The sequence below is a fragment of the Ranitomeya variabilis genome, chromosome 2 (genome assembly GCF_051348905.1).
Source record: "Ranitomeya variabilis isolate aRanVar5 chromosome 2, aRanVar5.hap1, whole genome shotgun sequence".
In the NCBI taxonomy this organism is placed as follows: domain Eukaryota; kingdom Metazoa; phylum Chordata; class Amphibia; order Anura; family Dendrobatidae; genus Ranitomeya; species Ranitomeya variabilis.
Window position 1 is genome coordinate 1,007,003,248 of NC_135233.1, and position 22,331 is coordinate 1,007,025,578.

Genomic DNA, 22,331 nt, shown 5'->3' on the forward strand with positions numbered 1-22,331 from the left:
GTTATGACTGGTCATCACCACCCACCACGGCAGGTGCCAAGTCTACATTAGTATGGCATTGTGAAGTGGTCGCCTGCATACTAATGCACAAACCACATCGGCCGGGGTCCAAAGGCCTACACAAGCGCCAAGCTTCACCCACTATTCTTCTGTGGATAATCATTATGGATATTACCTCTCCTAAATCTGCAGAACTGCACCAGGAAAATATCCAAGATTTGCAATCACAAGCTGCACTCCTGAGTCAGGCCGGCCTCGCTTCCAGTGACGGTGCACACCTCTAGGACAGCTGGAAGGCGAATAGGATACCAGCTTGTATTTTAAGCCCATTCATGCCTTAATTTTTTTTTCCCCAGATTCGACAACCCCTTAAGAATTTAAGATATTAAAGTATTTGATGTAGCCGATTTTCTGCACCCATTAGCTATATTAGGTTGTTCATTGCATTTTACGTTTTTTTTTTGCATGCCTTTATATCCTGTTTCTGACGCTGTGGTTTGTCTCCTTTGGCGTCATGTTTTAAATAAAGCAGATTTGTTTTTTATACTTCCTGATATTTGACAAAACTTTACTGATACAGTTATGTGTGGATTATACACAATTTTCGGTACATTTTTGCAGTGGAAAGCAGTAAGAAAGCAAAAAAAAAAAAAAAGCATGTGCATTACTTTTACCTGGAATTTTCACGTCTAATACTATTGTATGGAGAAAATCTGCACAGTTCACAAGCCGGAGAAAAAAAAAATCATCATCAATTTCATCCAGAAAAATTTTTCTTTTCACTTGTCATCCGTATACAATTATTTATTTTTTTACAGGAGCAGCCATTAACAGTTTAGTTTCCTACGTTATAGAATTGCAGTGTGTTTGTGAATAAATAGAAAAATAGATACGGTGAATAGAAAACGGATACTACACAGTGGCTCAGTACGGCATCTGGGCATTTTTGCGCACCTATAGACATGAACGGGCGAGTCTCCCGCAGCTTCTGTCAGTGAAAAAAATAAGGGCTGAGTCCTTCATATTCTGGCCTTTGCCTGCTGCACGTGACTCGCAGTCTGAGGGTCTTTACCATAGTCTCCAGATAAGGGCCGATTGACCCTGCATGTCACCAGAAGTGACAACACTGGAGTATTCTTGTAGTTTGACCTTCAGGTTAAGCGAGATGACAGCATCTTGTGTGGTCAGGTTCAGCCTAGAGGAAACATTTCATAGGGACTGAAAACGTGAGCTCGTCCTTCTGTCCATACTTTCTCCATAGAAAAGTCCTTCAACACCAAACATTGACAAGGAGCTTGAGGACAGCCTCATCCTCACCATCACGTTATAGCAGATTGCTTGGTTTCTACATTTTCTGTCCATCCTTAGATGCAAGGGTTGGCTTTTTTTGGACTGTTCTTCGGCGTCCCGAACACTTGGGGCCCTGAAAAGAGGACGCACTAAGCAGACAGGAGCCGTATCTGCACACTTGTCTCCGGAGAATGTGCAGGTCAGCTTGGGAATAGTAAATGTCACAGACAGATGGGAGATCTCAGCAGCCTCACAAATACTTTCCTACAGTGCTACGGACATATTGTGACCGGCCCAGGGCACAAACATCAGCTTAAATATTGCCAAGTCTGGAGGCTGAACAAGGCAAGATGGATGACTGCATGAGGAACAGAATAAGAGGTTATTATCTTTATAGGATCGAGAGCTGCGGTCATCGATTCCTTGGATAGAAGGGGAAACCTGCAGACAAAACGAGAGCTCCACACACTGAGCCCCGGCTGAATCGTACAGGGGTCTCCAGGCCTTAATCGGAACATTTCACCGTAGCAAAAAAAAATAAAAATAAAAAAAACCCATGCATAAACCCCAGAGCACAGAGACCCTTTAAGTTTTGTCCACATCTGGACTTGGCCTCATTGAGACATCTGCGATTCACATCCGTGTGCAGTGATTTTCAGAGAGAGCATTATAATCTACGGAGCTGTTCACGTCAGTTTTTTTGAAGGCTGTTTGTATACATAAAAAAAAAACCCACAGGGAAACAAATCCGTTTTTAATTCCCAGATTGGATCAAAATTTCCCATACAAGTCTATAGATCTGTGAAAATAATTGACAGACGGCGCATGGATAGCATCAGTACTCGGACCGTGATTGTCACTAGCTGATACTGGCCTTATTCGGGGGTCCTCAGGTACATGGCGTTAAGGTGCTAAGTACTGCCCCTAATGAAGGAGGTATCAGGAACAAGGAGTGAAAGCCTCGGTCACATGGCTTCCGTAATACGAATGATTTTTCTTACAGTAGTTTTGTTTCTATATGGATGAGGGACGGGACAAGATAAAAGACATTCATTTGAACATGGAACATATGGCGCTCAAACTAACGTGTATGGAGCCACAGTAGGGCCACGTTTATAAGCCACGCATCCACATTTCAGGCTTTACAGTGGTCTCTGACACATATCCATTTCCCAACAGATCTGTAGTCAGAACCATTTATAATATTGCAAGTCCTCTTATTTCGTCCGTAGTAAAAACAGCACAAGATTTCTTTCTAACTCCCCAAGTCAATGCTGATGTAAAAAGCCATGCAGCCCCTGTGAGAACGGCCGGCAGAATGTAAGGTCAACCAAAATATAGATTACCAGGGCGCCTTAATGAACACCCACACAATACACTGCGCCCCCGCCATGGGCTCCAGAGGCGGACCACTATATATTAGAGAGAGTGCAGCGCTTTATTACCGGAAACCGCACAATCCCCTCTCACTCATTTCTAAACAAAGACATTTTAGAGATTCTGACAGTTTACTTTACAGGTTCCCAGATGGGATCGGCAGCACGGCCGCCTGCAATCTGAAGAGCTTTTTGTTTTATTAAACTCAGAAGGTTACAGAAGTGATTTACTGAAAAACTGGAGAGAGGAGGAAAGAAATAAAAAAGGGGGAAATAAAAACCACCTAAAAACCTCAGACTCACCAGAAAAAAAAAAAGAAGGTATATAACTAAAAAGGTGTTTGCTCCTGTCACTCCAGAAGGAGGACATCCAACCCGGATAGAAAAAAAAAATACAAATAGAAGCATAAAACCCCCACTGCGTTCGTTAGTTTCCTCCAGGTTCCCGCTAGTCTCCACTTTCAGCCTGCTCAGCCAATCAGAGGCCACACAGCAGCTCCGCCCCAGCATCAAGTCGTAGCATTTCTTGCGAGTCGGGTCAGGTAGGAGACCTGCGGGGAACTGGTAAGGTGAATATTGCTCCTTTATGGGTATGTGGACACAAGACTTCTCCCCTCCAAAAATCTACAACAAAATTTGTAAAGGATTTTCCACACATTCCAGACTTTTCACCTTTTTGGCGTGATTTCTGCAGCATAAATTGACATGTTATGGATTTACAGCACACCGGCCAGTCCGGATTTTAGAGTTGAGCCAATTAATTTCACTAAAATTACAAAGTGGGAAAGAAAGGTTTTGGTTTCCTTCCCACAGGAGTCGGCAGCACTTGTGCTCCTGGTGATATATAGTGACACTTGTGATTAGAGAGAATTCCACAATGTGTGGGAAGGAGAAGCTGAAATAAATGCCAGCAGGACGGACAGTAAATCAGGGGGTCAGGACGAGATCATATAGGGTGCAGCTCCAAGGGAAGGCAGACCGCCATTACATAGCAGCATTTGGAAAGCTCCTGGGACCACGTACCATTAAGGATCCATAGACTATGTGCACACGTTCAGGATTCTTTGCAGAATTTTCCTGAACAAAACCAGACTTTTTCTGCAAGAAATCCGCTCCCGTTTTTATTGCGTATTTTTCCCGTTTTTTTTATGCAGATTTTTCCGGAGCTTTCCACTACTATATTATATAGTGGCAAATCCAGAGATTTTTCGAAAAATTAATGAACATGTTGCGTTTTTTTTCCGTGATGCATTTTTTTCGCATTAAAAAACAACATGTGCACAAAAATTGCGGATTGCATTCTAATAATAGGATGCTTAATGTAAGCGTCTTTGCAGCAGAAAACTGCCGAAAAATCCTGAACGGGTGCATATAGCCTTAGTGTTACATATTTTTTTTCCTATGGCGATCAGTGAGAATTTCGGCATGAATTTAATTCAAAAAATCAAACTAAAAGCATGGCATCGGGACCCTGTACAACACAACAGGTTAAAATGTTATTTGGTGCCCATAGTGTAATTTATCCAGGAGCCATACCGATTCTCATGCTCTATAAATTATTAAATATTTATTTTAGTAGGCGGTGGTTCATCATCAGCATTCTGCTTGCACTATAGGTGCTGGAACATCTTATTCCTTACTTCCGAGCCTCAGGAAAGCAGAAGCAAAAAGACAAAGCGCTGCCTCCTGTAATAAAACTAGGGGTCCCTGCTACAAGGGATGGTTTACACTTTGCAACAAGTAGTGGACAGCAGGTTACACAATAAAGAAACACCAAATACAGATTTTGGGTGGTGGTGGTAGAGTAGGGAGGTGTTAGGAGGGTAAGATGTACTCGTCTACTGTCACCACTTTGGATCCATCCGCTCTGGTGATCGGTAAGGCCTGTGATTGGCTGCAGTAGTCATGTGACTAGAACAGCACGTCATTAGGTTTCTCTGATGAGAGAACATTCTGGTCAGCTGACTACTACAGCCAATCACAGGCTTCAGTGGAAGAATGGCGATACTGTCACTTCTGCAATATCCAGTATGACGGCAGGTGTGGATTCGGGATTCTGTTATTTCACCGCATTTATGCTAACAGTGACATACTGCCCGACTCAGGGAGTGATCTCCTGGGTGCTTATGCCTTTGGTAACAGCCGGTAAGCATGGTAATTAAGCCTCCATTAATTAGGTGTCTTCTGTGATGAATTGCTTGTTGGGACTACTGCTTCATTGCTAAGCAATGCATGAAAAATATAAGCATCCATATACAAAAGGGAAATATTACTAAGCTTGCCTTTCATTCCTGAGCAATTAGAGCCATGCATCAGAAAACACAGTATGTGTGATATTAAATCATGCAGAGACAAAAAGGCAGAGAAGGGGATGCACCAAACCCTTAAAGTCTCTGCACAATCTGCAAGTAAAACTATACAGTGAGGGCCCATTCAGATTGGAACATAATTGGGAAGTGAGTTTGTGAACCACTGTTTTGGATCTGTCTAACCAGGTCTGAGGTGGGCCAAGCGCTCCTAAGTCGGGTACACTAAAAAAAAAAAAAAAAAAAGATGGTTTGTCTAGCTTAGGGTCAAACTTCCATAGTGCTCATCATAAAGTAAGCCCACAGTGACTGTCAGCTTCATGTACATGAGTGGCTCCGCCAGGGCTATATTGGGGTTTCCGGGAATCTAGTTTTTTTGAGACTTCTAAAGAAACCCTGACCTAGTGTTCTATGACGAGCACTATGTAGCTTTGACTCTACCTAATCTAACCTAATGATACATTTTTAAGTCTACCCAACTAATGAGTGATTTGCCCACCTCAGGTGTTTGCCTGCTTAGACACACTCTGAAGTAGTGCTGAAAAGAAAGCACTGTATTCATTAAGGTTGTCATCCACTCCTCAGACAACTCCTTCTCATACCCCTAGCTTGGCCTATACTCCCTGCTGCGCTGGCGCAGTTCCTGCAGTGTCAGCACGCACTCTCCCCGGCTGCTGCAGTGATACTTGACCCCAGCGACCAATCAGCTCTGGCGTCACTGTTCCCGCCTCCTATCAAATAGAGCATGAAAAGTGAGAGCAGCTGCAGGCCGCACTTCCACAGTGACGCCAGAGATGATTGGGCACCGGGGTCACGTGTAACAACACCGCCCGAGAGACCCGGGACCGCGAGTGCCAACACCAAGGGAACGGCGCCGGCACGCTGGGGCAGTATAGGCTTTATTATTTTATAGGGGCCAAACATTTTGATTGAGAAGGGGATGTCCTAATAATGCACAACCCCTTTAATGTGCACCAAGCCCTATCTGCAGATAAGATATTCTATGGGCACAGACAGATCCTATTACTGTAAATGTTCTGCACACCTAAAGTAATGAAAGCATATTTATATAGGTCATTTAACGGCTGGAGATCAGTTCTATAGAGCCAATTGGCAGTCGTTTAATGGCCATGATTGGCTGGTGTAAAAGGGGCCATTAGGCCATAGGCAATTAACCCAGTTACTGCTGCCTGTATAAAAACTTTCCACAACTCTCTCTAACCTATAAAATGTGCTTAAAGACGCACAAAATAAATTGTAACACTAATATTATAACAATCTGAAATGGGACAAAGAAAAGTGTGCGACTCTGGAGGGGTTTCTCCTCCTCTCTGTCCTGTTACTCGACCATAACATGGTCGCACTTACATATCTACATTGTGGCCACCTGACTGCGGGTTTTCGGAGCTTAACACATCATAGGAATCTTTCCTGCTGGTAATAAAAGTCGGTACTGGGGATCCAAACCATAAAAGTATTTTGTGCAAGCTCAAACCTGGATTACACAAAACCATTCTTCCTCTTTAACAGCCTCAAAAAAAACAAAACAGATTTGTTCTCTGTCCCGAATGATCCTATATTTAAACAAAATAGCTCATATGTCAGATAATAGGCAGCGCCCCCTCCCTAACCCCCAGAAACATGTGGTGATTGAAAGATGAGGGCAGGAGCCTGTGTGTGTAGGAAAACCATCTTCCTCTCCGATTTCACTGTTGTAGTCGAAGGCATTTAACAAATGTCTCCTCTGAGCAGGAAGCTGTGAAATTGCTATTAAATGATTCACCCAAAAGCAGCTTGGAGAGAGAGCAGATCAGAGCGGAACTTATTAAATCAGCCGAGTAATGTATGACATTAATAGATCCTTTATGTGCAGCCCCACACACGGAATAATGGCGGCATACAACCAGATTCTTGATCCACGTCCCGGGCAGATGGCCAGCACGGCACTTACTACTGATTTACCTCTGGTATGGTCACTTCTGATGCCGTAACCACTGTGTCAGTCAGAGATCGCGCAGCAGTCATGAAGAACGCGCCCCACACACAAAATTCCAAATTAGGTGAAAACTCAACTTTATTATTGCAGAAAAATTACCTTGCAATATGGATTATCAAGGTCAGTGCAATTACGGTGATACCAAGGTTTTTATATACACATTTTAGTAATTAAAGGGGTTGCCAGGCTTGGAACAAAAAGTGTGCAAACTATTGAATGGTGACAGTGCGTGGGGTGCAGGCTGTCACAATTCTCTGGTATTATGGGTATGAGCGGGCAGTCATGTGACACATGCTTCACATGCCGACTAGTCGAGTTCAGCTTGACGCAATAGAAGTGAATTGAGAGAAGTCAGATAGGTCTAGTTGGCATGTGACCGCAAATCGCATACATGTGCGGTCACATGACCGACAGCTTGCACCAGGAATACCAGGGAATCGTGATAGAGCGTGCACCACACACGGTCCTCATTCAATAGTCTGCCGTCACAATCAATAACAACTAACACTTTTGCCTCAGTCCCTTTTACATTAATTCACCACTGTTAGAAAAAAAAAAATTGGTTTGAGTCTCCATTTTCTGAGACTAGTTTTTTGTGTTCTTTCCCAGGAAAGAATATTCAGGGTCAGCCCAGCAGCAAATACCACTGCAATGCCCTCCAGCTGTTAAAATAGCTCTCTATAAAAGAGTTATGAGATCTACGGTACTTATAGTACGGCGCCACCTGGTGTTCAAAGCATACAGAAATGTGCACATCTACCTAATGGGCCAAATATGGATGGTCACACATGATCAGTCACGGTCCTCACAGACAGATCTCGGCAGAGCAGCTGATACCAAGGCTTTCTGCCCCACAAGTCAGGCACAACCCTAGTAATCAGCAGCTGACAGCAGGGGAAGCCATGGACAGCCACACATATAGCAGTCACCGCAAGCTAATGAGTCACTCGTATGAAAGGTGGCCCATGTTACACACGGATGGTCCTACTCCACCAGGTACTGTTATGCAGCGGCTCACTATTGGGTATCATGAAGAGGGGCGTCGAGCTTTGGGCCCCCTGTATAATTTCCATATGCTGGAATAGGGCACATTCACAATGGCGTTCCTAAGATAAAGCCTTTGAGCAATGACTTTAAAGTACATCACCAAACTATTTACGTGTCATTTCACCTCCACAAAACATTGTCATGGACAATTTAGCCAGAAGGCAAGAGAAGAATAAAAGTAATACACGGCTGCGGCTCAGGATCACAATGCTGCCAGAACAATGAAGCAGCTGGTACATGACGCTGCCAATACGGAAAAGGCCCCCATAGTTCACATTAGTCTTATATGGAGGAGGCGGAGGAGGGTCTACAGCCCAGCTCTAGTCACGCTGCCAACAATCACTAGAGTCCGTCTGTGATAGAGAGCAGTACCGCTGCAGACGCACGGAGCCCCTCACTTGTAAGGATCGCCAGTCGTGTCGCTGTATTACAGCAAACACAGAAAAACCCCGGCCTCTATAATCCACCGACATGAGACATATGGGTGTGGAGTAAGAGCACAATTACTACTGATTAGTACCCTGTGCTCTTCATGGAAAGGAGCAAGTTCACACTGAGCATATGTGACAGATGACCAGTTTGGCAGTGGGTCAGTAATGGTGTGGGGCGGCATTTCTTTGGAGGGCCGCACAGCCCTCTATGTGCTCACCAGAGGTACCCAGCCTGCTATCAGGTACCGGGATGAGATCCTCAGACCCCTTGTGAGACCATACACAGGAAGCCCTGGGTTCCTCCTATTGCAGGACAATGCTAGGCCTCACGTGGATGAAGTGTGTCAGCAGCGTCTGCATGATGAAGGCATTGATTATATGTTCACCATTATCCACGCCCACTTTGTATATATTTTGAGGTGAAAACAAATAAGTGTTGTAAAAGCTTGATAAATGTGGCACACAGCATGTATGTGCCAGGATTCTGGTGCAATTAGAAGTAGTAAAGCGTCTGCATATCTTAAAATCATTGGCTAGTGTAAACGTTTCGCCATAAAAAAGCATCATCATGTGTTGACCAGGACGTTTATACCACCACTCACAAAATAAATAATTCTTGTCGGCAGCACATCACTCCAAAGGCTACGTCGTCACAATGATCACCCTAAAGTTAACTTCCCACCATGAGCTTTTGGTGTGTTTTTGACACAATCTTACATTTCCAACAATGTGGATGGGATTTCTAGAAGTCTCATTCCCACTGTATTTTCTACTTAGCGTATCCTGACCTATTTTGCTTGTTTAAAATCTGCAACGTGAATTTCTCTTGTGGGTACGCTGAGGTTTCTGTGTGGCTTTTTCCCATGCACTTGCATTTGATGAGGAAAGACATCAAAAATGCATTGAAACCGGAGAGAAGTATATCAAAGTTTTGTCAAAGACAAATACCAAGAAGTAACAAAGATAAAGCAGATTTATTTAAAGCGTGGGACACACTGAGGGGGTGGGGGAGGACAAAATAATTGTAATGAGGATTGTCCTGTACTCCGTTTTGTCGGCCCGTGTGAATGGGATATTAACCCCTTCCCGACCTTTGACGCATACGCTGCGTCATGAAAGTCGGTGCCAATCCGACCTGTGATCGCGTCCCTGCAGATCGGGTGAAAGGGATAACTCCAATTTCACCCGATCTGCAGGGACAGGGGGAGTGGTGCTTCAGCCCAGGGGGGGTGGCTTCACCCCCTCGTGGCTACGATCGCTCTGATTGGCTGTTGAAAGTGAAACTGCCAATCAGAGCGATTTGTAATATTTCACCCAAAAAAACAGTGAAATATTACAATCCAGCCATGGCCAATGCTGCAATATCATCGGCCATGGCTGGAAAACCTGATCTGCCCCCCCCCCCACCGCCACCGATCGCCCCCCCAGTCCTCCGTTATGTGGTCCGGTCCCCTCTGTCCGCTCCCCCGTCCTCCTGTCCGCTCCCTCCTTGCTTGGATCCACCCCCCCTGTGCTCCGATCCACCCCCCCACCACCCCTTCATACTTACCGATCCTCCCGGTGTCCGTACGTCTCCTCGCTGGGCGCCGCCATCTTCCAAGACGGCGGGCGCATGCGCAGTGCGCCCGCCGAATCTGCCAGCCGGCAGATTCGTTCCATGTACATTTTGATCACTGTGATAAAACCTCACAGTGATCAAAATAAAAAAAAATAGTAAATGACCCCCCCCCCCCCCTTTATCACCCCCATAGGTAGGCAAAATAATAAATAAAGAAAATATTTTTTTTTTCTTTTTCCACTAGGGTTAGGGTTAGAACTAGGGTTAGAACAAGGGTTAGTGTTAGGGGTAGGGTTAGGGGTAGGGTTAGGGCATGTGCACACAGTGCGGATTTGGCTGCGGATCCGCAGCGGATTGGCCGCGGATCCGCAGTGGATTGGCTGCTGCGAATTCATAGCAGTTTTCCATCAGGTTTACAGTACCATGTACACCTATGGAAAACCAAATCCGCTGTGCCCATGGTGCGGAAAATTCCGTGCGGAAACGCTGCGTTGTATTTTCCGCAGCATGTCAATTCTTTGTGCGGTTTCCGCAGCGTTTTACACCGGTTCCTCAATAGGAATCCGCAGGTGAAATTCGCACAAAAAAACACTGGAAATCCGCTGTAAATCTGCAGGTAAAAGGCAGTGCCTTTTACCTGCAGATTATTCAAAAATCGTGCGGAAAAATCTCACACGAATCCGCAACGTGGGCACATAGCCTTAGGGTTAGGGTTGGAATTAGAGTTAGGGTTGGAAATAGGGTTAAGATTAGGCTTGTGGTTAGGGTTACGGATAGGGTTAGGAGTGTGTTGGGGTTACAGTTGTGGTTAGGGTTGGGGTTAGGGTTTGGATTAGGGTTACGGGTGTGTTGGGGTTAAGGTTGTGATTAGGGTTAGGGCTACAGTTGGGATTAGGGTTAGGGGTGTGTTGGGGTTAGTGTTGAAGTTAGAATTGAGGGGTTTCCACTGTTTGGGCACATCAGGGGTCTCCAAACGCAACATGGCACCACCATTGATTCCAGCCAATCTTGCTTTCAAAAAGTCAAATGGTGCTCCCTCCCTTCCAAGCCCCGACGTGCGCCCAAACAGTGGTTTACCCCCACATATGGGGTAACAGCGTACTCAGGATAAACTGGGCAACAACTGTTGGGGTCCAATTTCTCCTATTACCCTTGCAAAAATAAAAAATTACTTGCCAAAACATAATTTTTGAGGAAAGAACAATTATTTTTTATTTTCACGGCTCTGCGTTATAAACTTCTGTGAAGCACTTGGGGTTGAACGTGCTCACCACACATCTAGATAAGTTCTTTGGGGGGTCTAGTTTCCAAAATCGGGTCACTTATTGGGTGTTTCTACTGTTTAGGCACATCAGGGGCTCTGCAAATGCAACGTGACGCCCGCAGACCATTCCATCAAAGTCTGCATTTCAAATGTCACTACTTCCCTTCCGAGCCCTGACGTGCGCCCAAACAGTGGTTTACCCCCACATATGGGGTACCAGCGTACTCACAACAAACTGGGCAACAAATAATGGGGTCCAATTTGTCCTGCTACCCTTGTGAAAATAAAAAATTGCTTGCTAAAACATCTTTTTTGAGGACAGAAAAATGATTTATTATTTTCACGGCTCTGCGTTATAAACTTCTGTGAAGCACTTGGGGGTTCAAAGTGCTCACCACACATCTAGATAAGTTCACTTGGGGGTCTAGTTTCCAAAATGGGGTCACTTGTGGGGGGTTTCTACTGTTTAGGCACATCAGGGGCTCTGCAAACGCAACGTGACGCCCGCAGAGCATTCCATCAAAGTCTGCATTTCAAAACGTCACTACTTCCCTTCCAAACCCCGACGTGTGCCAAAACAGTGGTTTACCCCCACATATGGGGTATCAGCGTACTCAGGAGAAACTGGACAACAACTTTTGGGGTCCAATTACTCCTGTTACCCTTGGGAAAATAAATTGTGGGCTAAAAAATCATTTTTGAGAAAAAAAACACTTGGGGGTTCAAAGTGCTCACTATGAATCTAGATTAGTTCCTTGGGAGGTCTAGTTTCCAAAATGGGGTCACTTGTGCGGGAGCTCCAATGTTTAGGCACACAGGGGCTCTCCAAACGCGACATGGTGTCCGCTAATGATTGAAGCTAATTTTCCATTCAAAAAGCCAAATGGCGTGCCTTCCCTTCCGAGCCCTGCCGTGCGCCCAAACAGTGGTTTACCCCCACATATGGGGTATCATCGTACTCAGGACAAACTGGACAACAACATTTGGGGTCCAATTTCTCCTAATACCCTTGGGAAAATAAAAAAATTGTTGCGAAAACATCATTTTTGAGGAAAGAAAAATAATTTTTTATTTTCATGGCTCTGCGTTATAAACTTCTGTGAAGCACCTGGGGGTTTTAAGTGCTCACTATGAATCTAGATTAGTTCCTTGGGGGGTCTAGTTTCCAAAATGGGGTCACTTGTAGGGGAGCTCCAATGTTTAGGCACACAGGGGCTCTCCAAACGCGACATGGTGTCCGCTAACGATTGGAGCTAATTTTCCATTCAAAAAGTGAAATGGCGCACCTTCCCTTCCGAGCCTTGCCGTGCACCCAAACAGTGGTTTACCCCCACATATGAGGTATCGGCGTACTCAGGAGAAATTGCCCAACAAATTTTAGGATCCATTTTATCCTGTTGCCCATGTGAAAATGAAAAAATTGAGGCTAAAATAAATTTTGAGTGAAAAAAACTTTTCATTTTTACGGATCAATTTGTGAAGCACCTGAGGGTTTAAAGTGCTCACTATGCTTCTAGATAAGTTCCTTGGGGGGTCTAGTTTCCAAAATGGGGTCACTTGTGGGGGAGCTACAATGTTTAGGCACACGGGGGCTCTCCAAACCTGACATGGTGTCCGCTAGCGATGGAGATAATTTTTCATTCAAAAAGTCAAATGGCGCTCCTTCCCTTCCGAGCCTTACCATGTGCACAAACAGTGGTTTACCCCCACATGTGAGGTATCGGTGTACTCAGGAGAAATTGTCCAACAAATTTTAGGATCCATTTTATCCTGTTGCCCATGTGAAAATGAAAAAATTGAGGCTAAAATAATTTTTTGGCGAAAAAAAAGTACTTTTTCATTTTTACGGATTAATTTGTGAAGCACCTGGGGCTTTAAAGTGCTCACTATGCTTCTAGATAAGTTCCTTGGGGGGTCTAGTTTCCAAAATGGGGTCACTTGTGGGGGTGCTCCAATGTTTAGGCACACGGGGGCTCTCCAAACGCGACATGGTGTCCGCTAAAGATTGGAGCCAATTTTTCATTCAAAAAGTCAAATGGCGCTCCTTCCCTTCCGAGCCCTGCCGTGCGCCCAAACAGTGGTTTACCCCCACATATGAGGTATCAGCGTAGTCAGGACAAATTGGACAACAATGTTCGTGGTCCAGTTTCTCCTTTTACCCTTGGGAAAATAAAAAAATTGTTGCGAAAAGATCATTTTTGTGACTAAAAAGTTAAATGTTAATTTATTCCTTCCATGTTGCTTCTGCTGCTGTGAAACACCTGAAGGGTTAATAAACTTCTTGAATGTGGTTTTGAGCACCTTGAGGGGTGCAGTTTTTAGAATGGTGTCACTTTTGGGTATTTTCAGCCATATAGAACCCTCAAACTGACTTCAAATGTGAGGTGGTCCCTAAAAAAAATGGTTTTGTAAATTTTGTTGTAAAAATGAGAAATCACTGGTCAAATTTTAACCCTTATAACTTCCTAGCAAAAAAAAAATTTGTTTCCAAAATTGTGCTGATGTAAAGTAGACATGTGGGAAATGTTATTTATTAACTATTTTGTGTCACATAACTCTCTGGTTTAACAGAATAAAAATTCAAAATGTGAAAATTGCGAAATTTTCAAAATTTTCTCCAAATTTCCTTTTTTTTCACAAATAAACTCAAATTATCGACCTAAATTTACCACTAACATGAAGCCCAATATGTCACGAAAAAACAATCTCAGAATCGCTAGGATCCGTTGAAGCGTTCCTGAGTTATTACCTCATAAAGGGACACTGGTCAGAATTGCAAAAAACGGCAAGGTCATTAAGGCCAAAATAGGCTGGGTCATGAAGGGGTTAAAGCACATGACAACAGACTTGTGTACAATAGATTGGCGCGGATTCCTGGGCTGGAATTGGCCAGTGTACATGGAAATAAAGATGGAGTGGTGGTCCACTGGGCTTGGCGGAAATGCAAATGTATTTTCTGAAATGATGACCCGCGCTTCACAGACTAAGGCTCACTTCACACCACATGTTTGTAATAGGAGTTTGGCCGATGGCAGGAAAATGATTTCTTCTGAAAAACACCATGCCAACTGTACAGTTTGCTGGAGAAGGAATAACCATCTGGGGAGAATATTCTACGTTCCAGTCCCAAATGAAATTAAAGCCTTCGTGTTACATCAAACAATAAATGCGAATGAACGGTGTGCTTCCAGCTTTGTGGCCACTTTTGGGATGGCTTCTACCCAACAGTGGCCCTGGAAGGGTCTAGCCTCAATTTCTAAAATCATAACTGTCCCGATACTCAGTGTTATACTTCTTGTATACGACTGCCCGATCATGTTGTCAGACACTTGAAAAAGACAAAACGTTCATTTCATGACCAAAGTGTTAGGTCTAATTATGTAGTATTCCACTCACTGGTGCACAACGTGTACAATCAACCTGTGAAGCTGGTGGTCAGAAGTCCTCCCCAGAGACAGATTACTTCACTGTGACCTCGACCTTATCAAAAAACATCCAATGAGAAGCTGCACCAGTCACTTGACTGCTGCAGCCAATCACAGGCCGTAGGGATCCGACGGTTGGTGGAACCACTTCCCAAGGACCATGGAGTGGCCTGTGCTGGATCCAGGTGGGTGTGAGCAGGCGACTAGAACCAAGTTTGTAACGTTTCACGTATCCAGACCCCTGAGCAAAGTTCTCTGGGACAACCCCTTTAACAATCTGGAGTAAAAATATTGTTTACGGTACAACCCCTTTAAAAAGACAAATCCCTGCAGTTACGGTACAAAGTCTGATGTAATGTTCGACCATGACGGCGTCACAAAAGGGGAGGATGCGGTGATAGCAGCGAGGGGGGCATATATAAATAAACCATTATGTAATATAATTAAAAAATACTAGAATAATCAGGAGGGTACCAAGACAGAAGAGAGAAGACGGACATCACAGCAATTTAGGAAAGATGGAAAACACAAATGTCCATTATACTGAGAAACACTGGTTACACAGCAAGCCCTCAGCCACACAGACAGCGGCAGCGTGCCAGGACTCTCACCAAGGGTCCAAATATGACCTAGGAGGCACCAGACTAAACGTGGCCACAAAAGAACAAGAAGCTCCAGAATTCCAGGAAAACATCAGGCTTTATTTAGTCCACGTTTAACAGGAACGCATCAGCAGGATTTTACAAATGAAAATAGTCGTGTGACAGATCGTGTAGGCAATTGTCCCCAGTAAAAATGATACTGTACTAAGTGGAGATACAATGTGTCAGCACGAGAAATCCTGCATAGAAGCCATGTGCAAAGAGGGACCCCTTGGATGCATCAATCCACATGCACTGGCGCGCCCAGCGCTCTTAACCCCCCCCCTCCTCACGCGCCCAGCGCTCTTAAACCCCCCCCTCCTCACGCGCCCAGCGCTCTTAAACCCCCCCCTCCTCACGCGCCCAGCGCTCTTAAACCCCCCCCTCCTCACGCGCCCAGCGCTCTTAAACCCCCCCCTCCTCACGCGCCCAGCGCTCTTAAACCCCCCCCTCCTCACGCGCCCAGCGCTCTTAAACCCCCCCCTCCTCACGCGCCCAGCGCTCTTAAACCCCCCCTCCTCACGCGCCCAGCGCTCTTAACCCCCCCCCCCTCACGCGCCCAGCGCTCTTAACCCCCCCCCTCACGCGCCCAGCGCTCTTAACCCCCCCTCACGCGCCCAGCGCTCTTAAACCCCCCTCACGCGCCCAGCGCTCTTAAACCCCCCTCACGCGCCCAGCGCTCTTCCCCCCTTACGCGCCCCCGCTCAGCGCTCTTCCCCCCCCACGCGCCCCCCGCCCAGCGCTCTTCCCCCTCACGCGCCCCCCGCCCTTCCCCCTCACGCGCCCCCCGCCCTTCCCCCTCACGCGCCCCCCGCCCTTCCCCCTCACGCGCCCCCCGCCCTGATGTGCATATGGTTTCTATGCTCAATTTAGCATTGATTGGTGCATCGGATCTCTAAGAAAAAGGTATTTTTATTAGGGGGCAAGCGTCTATTAAGCCATACTACTACCTACACATGTAAAAATGTGATGACAGATTCACTTTAATTGTGGACTAAATGAAGCCTCATGCAACACTATGCCGTTCTTTTACCACCATATACAGTATTAAGCTTTATGGCTTGTGGATGTGACTGATTTTCTCATACGAGTGCTTTCCGTGGTCTTCACCGATAGCAATTGTACTTATATTATATAGTGCTGTGCACATGTCCAATCTTTTCCTTGGACAGAGTAGTCAGCAGAAAGAATCTGAAACATGTCCGATTTTGATCCGAATTTTCTCCCTCCACGTCTGAGAAAAACCGATAAAACCGTCTCTTTCACACACTAGTTTTTTACGGTACACATGCTATCCCTCATTTTTGCAGATAGATCATGGAAACGTTACAATGAACGAACCTTTGCGCAACCTTTTTTTATGGACCGACATTCTGAAAAAAACAAACATTTGAGTCCTTACTTTGATGCTTGTAGATCAAACTGGCCAATAAAAGTCGATAAAATGGATACCACACAGACGTCATCCACGTGCTTTCTGTACATTACTGTTAAATGAGAAGTTATAAGAAGGTTTCTTCTTACGAGAATAAGGCTGCTTTCACACATCAGTTGTTTGCCATCAGTCACAATCCGTCAAATTTTTGAAAAAAAAAACAAAACACAGATCCGTCACAGATTGTGAAAAACTGATGACACAGATCCGTTTTTTCGCCGGATCCAACTAGCTGATCCAGCTAATTGGATCTGTAAAAAAAATAAATAAAATAATAATAATTTGAATCCGTGCCGGATTCCGTCATTTGACGGATCCGGCGCCATAGGCTTCCATTCTAGCAAACGACGGACAGCAACGGATCCATCGCTGTCCGTTATTTCACAGGAAACAAAAAACGCTAATATGTCGGTTTTCTCCGGCCACCGGATAAACAATTTTCGACGGATCCTGCAAAAAAAAAGGATGAAAAGTGAAGCCATCCGTCGCTAATACAGGTCTATCAGAAAAAAAAAAACCTGATACGGCGGCATCATTCGCCAGATCGGTTATCCAAAATTTGACGGATTGTGACTGATGGCAAAAACCTGATGTGTGAAAGGGGCCTAACACATACAATACAGAACACGGAACGCGGCTCTGCGCGCTGCACACAGCACATTAGTCAGCACTAAGCAATGTGCTGCAGGAGAAACGCCGTCTACGCTGGCCTTGTGGTTAACCAGATTTCTCAGGGAGGTTTCATTTCTCTTTGAAGTATGAGTGCCAAGATCACAATAAAACTCAAGACGTTAAGCTGGAGAGTGCAGAATCACACTTCGTACAAAATACATATCTTAAGACCCAAACGGATTTCCTGCATTATCCCTTCACTGAATCATGGGTGGGGGGGTGAAACAAAGGAAGTCCAATGAGGGATCACTGGAGGCTGGAGTAATCACATTAGTAAGGGTCTAGTACAGAACATGTGAGCGAGCGGCCTTCCTATTATCCAATATCCTATGCAGATTGCAGCTAACCCTGGCTCGGATACAAGGCCCATAAACAATGTAGATACTGTAGGAATATAGGAATGTTGTGCAAGGGAGCAGATGTTCGGGTTTATGGGTGCAAGTCATTTACTGAGCCCACAATCAAAGGGAAATGTGCCGAGGGGTGTCTGAGCAGGAGGTAACACTAAGAAGATGAAGAAAAAAAAAATCATGTACAGATGGAGCAGAGTAGATAACTTTTTAGGGCCCTGTTAAACAAGCTAATGGCTGATTAGGAACCTGAGCCATTAAAAAATAAAAAAAAAATAAAAAATGTTTGCAATGGCCTTCTACTCAGTTAAAGGGAACTTGTCACCTTGGAAAATGCTATTTACCTGCAGATATACAGTTAATCTGCAGGTAAATAGCATTACAACAATGCTGCACAGCCTCCTTACTGAAGGCATCTCCTCCAGGGAGCCCGCTGGCTTTCAGTCATGGGGGCATGCACAGAGCGGCTACAGTCACTGCTCGCTATAATGTAAGTACACCCTGAGACACTGATTAACAGCCCTCTCAGCAGAGCGAGCTATCAAAGCCCAAGGTCGTGCTTATAGACACCGTTACAGTATAGCGAGCAGTGACTGTAGCCACTCTGTGCATGCCCCCATGACTGAAAGCCAGCGGCTCGTGGGAGGAAAGTAATTTTTCTCCCGATACATGCACTTTCAAGAAGGCAGCATTGTAATGCTATTTATCTGCAGATTAAGGGCTCATGCAGACATCTGTGGCTTTCGGTCTGATTACGGACTGGAGCATTAACGTTTCATATATTTCTATGAGGCCATCACTCTCGGGTCAGGAGATCCCTGGCCAGTCCAAGCATTGCGATCAATGATCGGACCGAAATCCACGGACGTCTGCATGAGCCCTAACTGTACATCTGCGGGTAAATAGCATTTTTTACAAAGACAAGTTCTCTTTACACCACTAGAGGACCATGCCACACTATTTTTTTTTAGTAACTAAAACCATTTTTGGATTGTGGTGCCATTTTTCGAGTCTATTTTTTCAGCCAATTGCTTTTTTTTGCGTAATGGCCCGGCGTACGTACAATGTTTTAATTGCATTTTTGGAGAACATACAGTGACCAAAAAAGCAGCAAATCGTGAATTTGTATTTCCCCCCCCTCTACCATGCAGGATAATTAAATTCATAAATTGGACTTATCTGGTGTTGCTGCACCTATAAAAGTTCAAAAATAAATTTTAAAAAATGAACTTACGGTATATATTTTTCATGGCTCCATTCACTTAAATTGGCAGGTTTGTTTCAGAAATCACAACATCCTCCAAAAGGTGACAAGGGGCCACTGAGTATAACTAGTCTGTGTTATCTGTGAAAAAAAGTGTAGAGCACGTACATGACAATCGCACACGTGAACAAGGCCTTACATCAGCTAATTGGCAGAGGATTCCCTTTTAGAGTCATTTTATGGCACATGAGTCATGTAGGGGCCACTCACGCTGAAACCAGACAAATTACCGTAATAACGTGACAGAATAGAAAATCTGTCAGAAAAAATAAATCTGACGTACAGCATATATCAGAGCGGTCCTACTTCATAAAAGGGATATTCCCATCTTACATATTTATGGCACCATCCCCAGAATGGAAATGCGTGTCCATCCTTTAAAACCCGCTACTGCAAACATAGCCCAAAACATGGCACCCAGGTGGAGGGTACAGGGAGGTAGACAGGCTGACCATGGATGTCAGATGACCGCCAATCTGATATATACAAGACTACTGGGGCTCATTTAATAGCCTATTTAGACAAGCGAGCAGTCGTCTATGCACACAAGCGAGTGTCAATATGATTGCTGTGTGCGTATAGCATATAATCATCAGCAGCACATGTCCTGTGTATATGGGGGGACGTGTTGCCGAGAGGTATGCTTGCACAAGCCAATAATAACCAAAAAACAAGATTTCTAATGAACACTTATTACCAATTATCAGCTTGATTAAATATGCCTTCGGTAAAACCACAAAACCAGCTGCCGTTACTGGGAGTGGGGGGCCCTGTATTCTGGAGACCACAGGTGGGACTGGCATTTACTAGTCAATTATGGCATATCCACAAAGCTGAAGAGCGTGCATGAGCCTTAGGCTACGTTCACACCACCACGTGCTGAACCAAACAGTGTAATTGATCTATACACAAATCAGGATAAAAGCGGTCGTCAGTCCGGTCAGAGACACTCGGGACATGGACGACTTTCATCTGTTTTGCAAACCATATAAAAGGGATGATCTGCTGAAAACATATTTTGTACTTCATCTAAGCTTCACGGATCCATTGTTAATAGCCAAAAAGAGAATAAATAAAATACAAAACAACAAGGCAGCAATTCATATGGGCTAGAAAAAGAGTGGTCCATTTCTCATGATATAAAAAGATGCAGGAGTGTGAATGTTGCCTTAAATGTAATTGTGACTTTCTGAGCATTAATTTTTAGGCAGAATGAATACTAACATTTATACAATTTATGAACAAAGCTAGCAGGAGAGTCCACTCCGTATGTGTGTGTATGAATATATCTGTAAGGTTCAGAGAAGTCCCCGAAGCCAAGGGCTTACCCCCGTGATGCTGCAGTGCCCGAGCACTGTACCTGCTGCTAGTGTCTCCGCAAGAGAAATTAACATACTGGGTCTGGAAAGTCCGTCTCCGCGGCTGGGCCGCAGGCGACTATGGACCCTAATGGACATGAAATCCCATCCACTATGCTGTAACATCTGGACGCTGTGGGTTTGACAATGCATAAAAACGCAGCGTCAAACCCACAGCAGTTCCTGTTCGTAGGCACATAACAGATCCCACAGACATCGGACAGTAACTTGGCAAATGGACAGAAGTGAAACAGACGAGGTCTTAATCCTGCTCTGCTAGAGGAGAATGAGGCAGTAAAATAACCCCAGAGGACACCATGACTGGAGAGCAGCTAGTCCAACTTGAAAAACGGCCTGAACACCATTCCCCTTTCTGTAGGCCGGACATTGTGGGAATCTTTTGTGCTTACTAAAAACGTTACACTGAAGGTAAAAAAGTGATTAAAGATTTCCCACTGAAAGCTGCTAATAAAGCTCTCATGTTAACGGAGCTCAATATCGCAGCCTCTGGCAGAGCCGTCTGTGCGGTGCAGGACATGATAGGGGTTGTAGCTGCACAATAGTCACAGCCCACATGTCATCAATTACTGTGTATGAGAGTCATCTCAGGAGGAGCAGCCCTGGAAAACCTACTACATGTGTAACCTCACCTAAAGAAACAACCCTCCTTCCTCCACACTGCGCCCCAGGCACAACAAGGCCATTCTCCTCCGCCATTGTTTACAAAGCAAGCTCCATAAATCTTACAAGTCAATTATGTCAGAACAGATGAGGGACTTCAAACCTGACGTGTAGACGAGCCCGGGCCATTAACAAAATGCTCCACAATATGCCGGAAAAAGTGCCGGACAAAAGGATTCTGCGCCTGTCACTCCGCACACAGAGGACGTCACTCCGCACACAAATCAGTAATTAACAAAAAAGATATGACATAATGATAAGCACCCGGTGGTAAAAAAAAAAAAAAAAAAAATTATATATATATATATATATATATATATATACACACACACACACATATACATACATACACATATTTTATTTAAACAAAAAGAACTATATCAATAAAAACAAATTTAAAATCCAAGTATCCCCAAAGACGGCTGGCAAATATACCAACAATACAGTATGATAACATAATACCAAAAGGTATAACCCTCAAAATTTACATGCAAAAACAATACCTACAATAAGGTGAATAAATTACACAAAAGGTAACAGCACAAAGCTGACAAATTAGTAGCCAAAACAGTAATGCTAACGATCCTCAATATAGGAGGTGCAGCACACAAATTTACAGAAAACCCCTAAAATATGTGCACAGTGTCGGAAATCAGCCTCAACGGGGATTGATGATGCAAAAAAGGAATAAAGAGGGAATAAAGAGGGAATACCACTAATACTTGAAATCCATAGATGTGGAATCCAATATGCCAAGCATGTCAGTGTGAATAAAGCCCACATGTATCGCTGCTGGGGAGCAGTTTCATCAGTGGAAGTGTCATAGCGCACGCTACACCAGAAGCACCACACCGCACCCAGCGCAAGCCACACCGCACCCAGCGCAAGCCACACCGCACCCAGCGCAAGCCACACCGCACCCAGCGCAAGCCACACCGGACCCAGCGCAAGCCACACCGGACCCAGCGCAAGCCACACCGGACCCAGCGCAAGCCACACCGGACCCAGCGCAAGCCACACCACACCCAGCGCAAGCCACACCACACCCAGCGCAAGCCACACCCTACGCAGTCGCTGCGCAGAGTGAGGCCGGCGTCACACTAGAGTTTTACGGACATATGAGCGCAGAAAATACATCCGTAAAATACGCATAACACACGGCCCAATGATTCTCTATGTCCCAGCTCCTATCAGCCGTATTTTACGGATCCGTATTATACGGTCTTGTACGGCCGTA

General features: G+C 44.9%; 1 protein-coding gene across 3 annotated transcripts in view; it reads right to left on the reverse strand.

Annotated features, from left to right (window-relative positions):
- The window catches only part of RYK (receptor like tyrosine kinase), a 128,323-nt gene that overhangs the window by 94,030 nt on the left and 11,962 nt on the right, over positions 1-22,331 (reverse strand). The window contains exon 2 of one of the 3 annotated variants that reach the window (XM_077291276.1): positions 19,026-19,136. The exons of the other annotated variants lie outside the window; for them this stretch is intronic. Within the exon in view, the coding sequence (XP_077147391.1) occupies positions 19,026-19,041 (16 nt within the window). The 5' untranslated portion in view covers positions 19,042-19,136. The remainder of the gene's footprint in view (positions 1-19,025; positions 19,137-22,331) is intronic. 3 annotated transcript variants of the gene reach the window in all.